General features: G+C 43.9%; 1 protein-coding gene across 1 annotated transcript; it reads left to right on the top strand.

Annotated features, from left to right (window-relative positions):
* The first annotated feature begins 1,608 nt into the window (after nucleotides 1-1,608).
* On the top strand, nucleotides 1,609-2,583 carry LOC101733670 (free fatty acid receptor 2). Its single transcript, XM_004916610.2, has one exon. It carries the CDS (start codon nucleotides 1,609-1,611, stop codon nucleotides 2,581-2,583), a length of 975 nt encoding a protein of 324 aa, XP_004916667.2.
* Nucleotides 2,584-2,913: the final 330 nt, after the last annotated feature.

Genomic DNA, 2,913 nt, shown 5'->3' with positions numbered 1-2,913 from the left:
CTTCCTCTGGATTTTGCTTTGTCCGCTTGATTCATCCTTGGCTAGTTCCCTAGCAGCTGGCCAAATTAAACCTTGATGGACCAACTAGAAGTCTCAACGTGGGCACCCATCATCAGCTACCTGGGAATAAAACAAATGAGAAGTGAGTGTGCCATTTGTTTCACCACCTCCTGCACAAATACATGCCATCAGGGCCATTAGTAAAGAAAACTTGTTTGCCAAAACAATACAAGTGTCACCGATCCCTTTATGAGGGGAGAAGAGCAGATTCTATTGGCAGCCAATGAAGATTTCTTACCCCTTCTTTGCGACTAAACTGGCTGATGTCTTATCCTCACAACCTGATGGAGTTGTCTATGTTCTATTCATCTAATCCAGCGGTTCTCAGCCTGTGGGTCAGGACCCCTTTGGGCAGGGATCCCCAACTTTTTATACCTATGAGCCACATTCAAATGGAACTGAGGAGCTGAAGAGCAACACAACCATGGAAAAAGTTCCTGGGGGTGCCAATAAGAGCTATAATTGTCTATTTGATAGCCCCTATGTGGACTGGCAGCCTACAGAAGGCTCTGTTTGGCATTATACTGGGTTTTATGCAACCAAAACTTGACCCAAAGGCAGAAATTCAAAAATGGGCACCGAATTTGAGGCCACTGGAAGCAACATCCAAGGGGTTGGGGAGCAACATGTTGCTCCTCAACCACTGCTTGGGGATCACTGCCTTTGGGGGTCGAAAACACCATCGGAAAACACATATTTCTTATGGTCTTGGGAATCATTTTATGGTTGTGGGTCACCACAACATGAGGAACTGTATTAAAGGGTTGGGGCATTAGGAAGGTTGAGAACCACTGGTCTAATCTATTACTAATTATGTTTAATCCATCATTATAGACTAATTTTGCTGCCTACTGGTTACTGGCTATTCCTCCAGCCTTTACTGTCTTTTCTGTTCTATTAAATCTGTACTGTACTGTAACTGTAGAACGTTCCAGTTCTTCATGAAGGGATGCTGATAAAATAATACACTTAGCAACCACAGTCTAGTTGCCCCGAATCCTGGTCACGTGCCACCCGTGCCAGCATGTACATGTTTTTTGGTACCAGCCAACACTCTCTCCATTTGGCCCCCGTTGAGTAGATTATTTGTCACATGACTAAATAAAACTCCGGCACTGGCAGAATTACAATGCTCCTGTTAGGGCACATTATGGAATCACTTAAGAATTTATTGCTTTATAGAGCGGTAGTTAATGCCGACTTGTTAAGTGGGCCTGTTAGAGAAATTGTTGGAGATGATCAGCAATCTTTCTGGGCCATTTCCCTTGCACTTAGTACTACAAAATAAGGCATGGATTGGCTAAACGCCATGTGTTTAATGCTTAGTCTGTAAATCACAGGGAGGGCTTTAGTCGGTGTAGAGTACAAGAGACTTGACGGTCTATCTGCAAAGTGGAAATTCTTGTTGTAGGAACCACAGACCCAATTGGGAAGACTTACTTTGAATGGAATTGAAGTTGGAGGGTCTTATCTGGACTGAATTGGCTTTGATGGCAAAAATGCATTCACCTACTTATTGCCTGAGTAGAAGCGGCTGTGAGAAGTAAAATGCTTGTTGACAACCTGTTGCTTGCTGTATACGTGCTAACCATTTTCCTTGGATTGCCCTCGAATATAATGGTACTTTATCTTTTCTTCAAGGAAGCCAGAAGCAGACTGACCCCCAACCTCATCTACATGATCAACCTTTGCGTCTCCGACTTGGTTTTCATCATGGTTTTACCAATAAAAATCATAGAGATCTTTTCGAGTACATGGACCCTTCCTCAGATCCTGTGTCCGCTCTACAACCTCATCCACTTCAGCACCATTTACGCCAGTGTTTGCTTCCTGAGCGCCGTCAGCGTTGGCCGCTACTTGAGCACGGCTTTTCCAATCAAATACAATATTTACAAGAAGCCGAGGTATTCGTGCCTTGTGTGTGTTATTCTCTGGGTAATTGTCATTTTTCACATGGCGTTTGTGTTCCTAGTGGAGACGTCCCAAAATGGAAGCATAGCGCTATTTCTGACCAACCACGACAACACGTGGTTGTGCTATGAAAATTTCACCTCTGAACAACTGGCGTTGGTGGTTCCAGTAAGATTCGAGATCTCGATCGTCTTGTATTTCTTTCCTTTGGCCATAACCCTTTTCTGCTACGTGTCTTGTATCCGGATCCTCATGAGATCCCGAATGCATGTCAATCTAAAAAGGAAAGCCATGCGCGTAGCAGTCACCACTCTGGTGGTATTTATTGTATGTTTTGCCCCCTATAACATTTCTCACGTGGTGGGCTTTGTCATTCATGAGAGCGTTTGGTGGCGGAAATGGGCTCTTCTGCCCAGTACGTGCAACGCCTTTCTGGATCCCCTCATCTTCTATTTCATTTCATCATCAATGGACCAGGGTTTCTACCACATGTGGAAGTCTCTGCAGCTGAAATACAGCGTTTCAAGGAGAAAGTTTTCATCTATGTTCTCGAGGGAGCAACAGGGGAGTTCCAGAACACTGGGGGTGGCGGCAATCTCAGCCACGGTGTAGAAAGGCAACTTTTGGAAATACCTTCATCCGTAGGTCTTTGGGGGTTGCTCACTTCATTGTTGTATAGCGACAAATTCAATACAGTTGGACGTTTTTTTAATTGGATACTCAACTTTTAGAGACAGATTTATATATTAAAAAGTGATGGCAATGTATTCACATATGGTGAGTAAAAGCATTTCTACTGCAGAAAACAAGGGAGCCTCAACAATATACTAAGGCTGGGCCCCCAAAATGACAACGTTTAGCCCTTCAGATTTTGTTGGGGAAGCTTTCTGTTGCCTTCAGCAAATGTACTAATGATGGGAAATGAAGGACAGTGTTCAGGGT

The sequence above is a fragment of the Xenopus tropicalis genome, chromosome 7 (genome assembly GCF_000004195.4).
Source record: "Xenopus tropicalis strain Nigerian chromosome 7, UCB_Xtro_10.0, whole genome shotgun sequence".
NCBI lineage: Eukaryota > Metazoa > Chordata > Amphibia > Anura > Pipidae > Xenopus > Xenopus tropicalis.
Note: the sequence above shows the minus strand (reverse complement) of the source record. Positions and strands in the feature narration are given on the sequence as shown.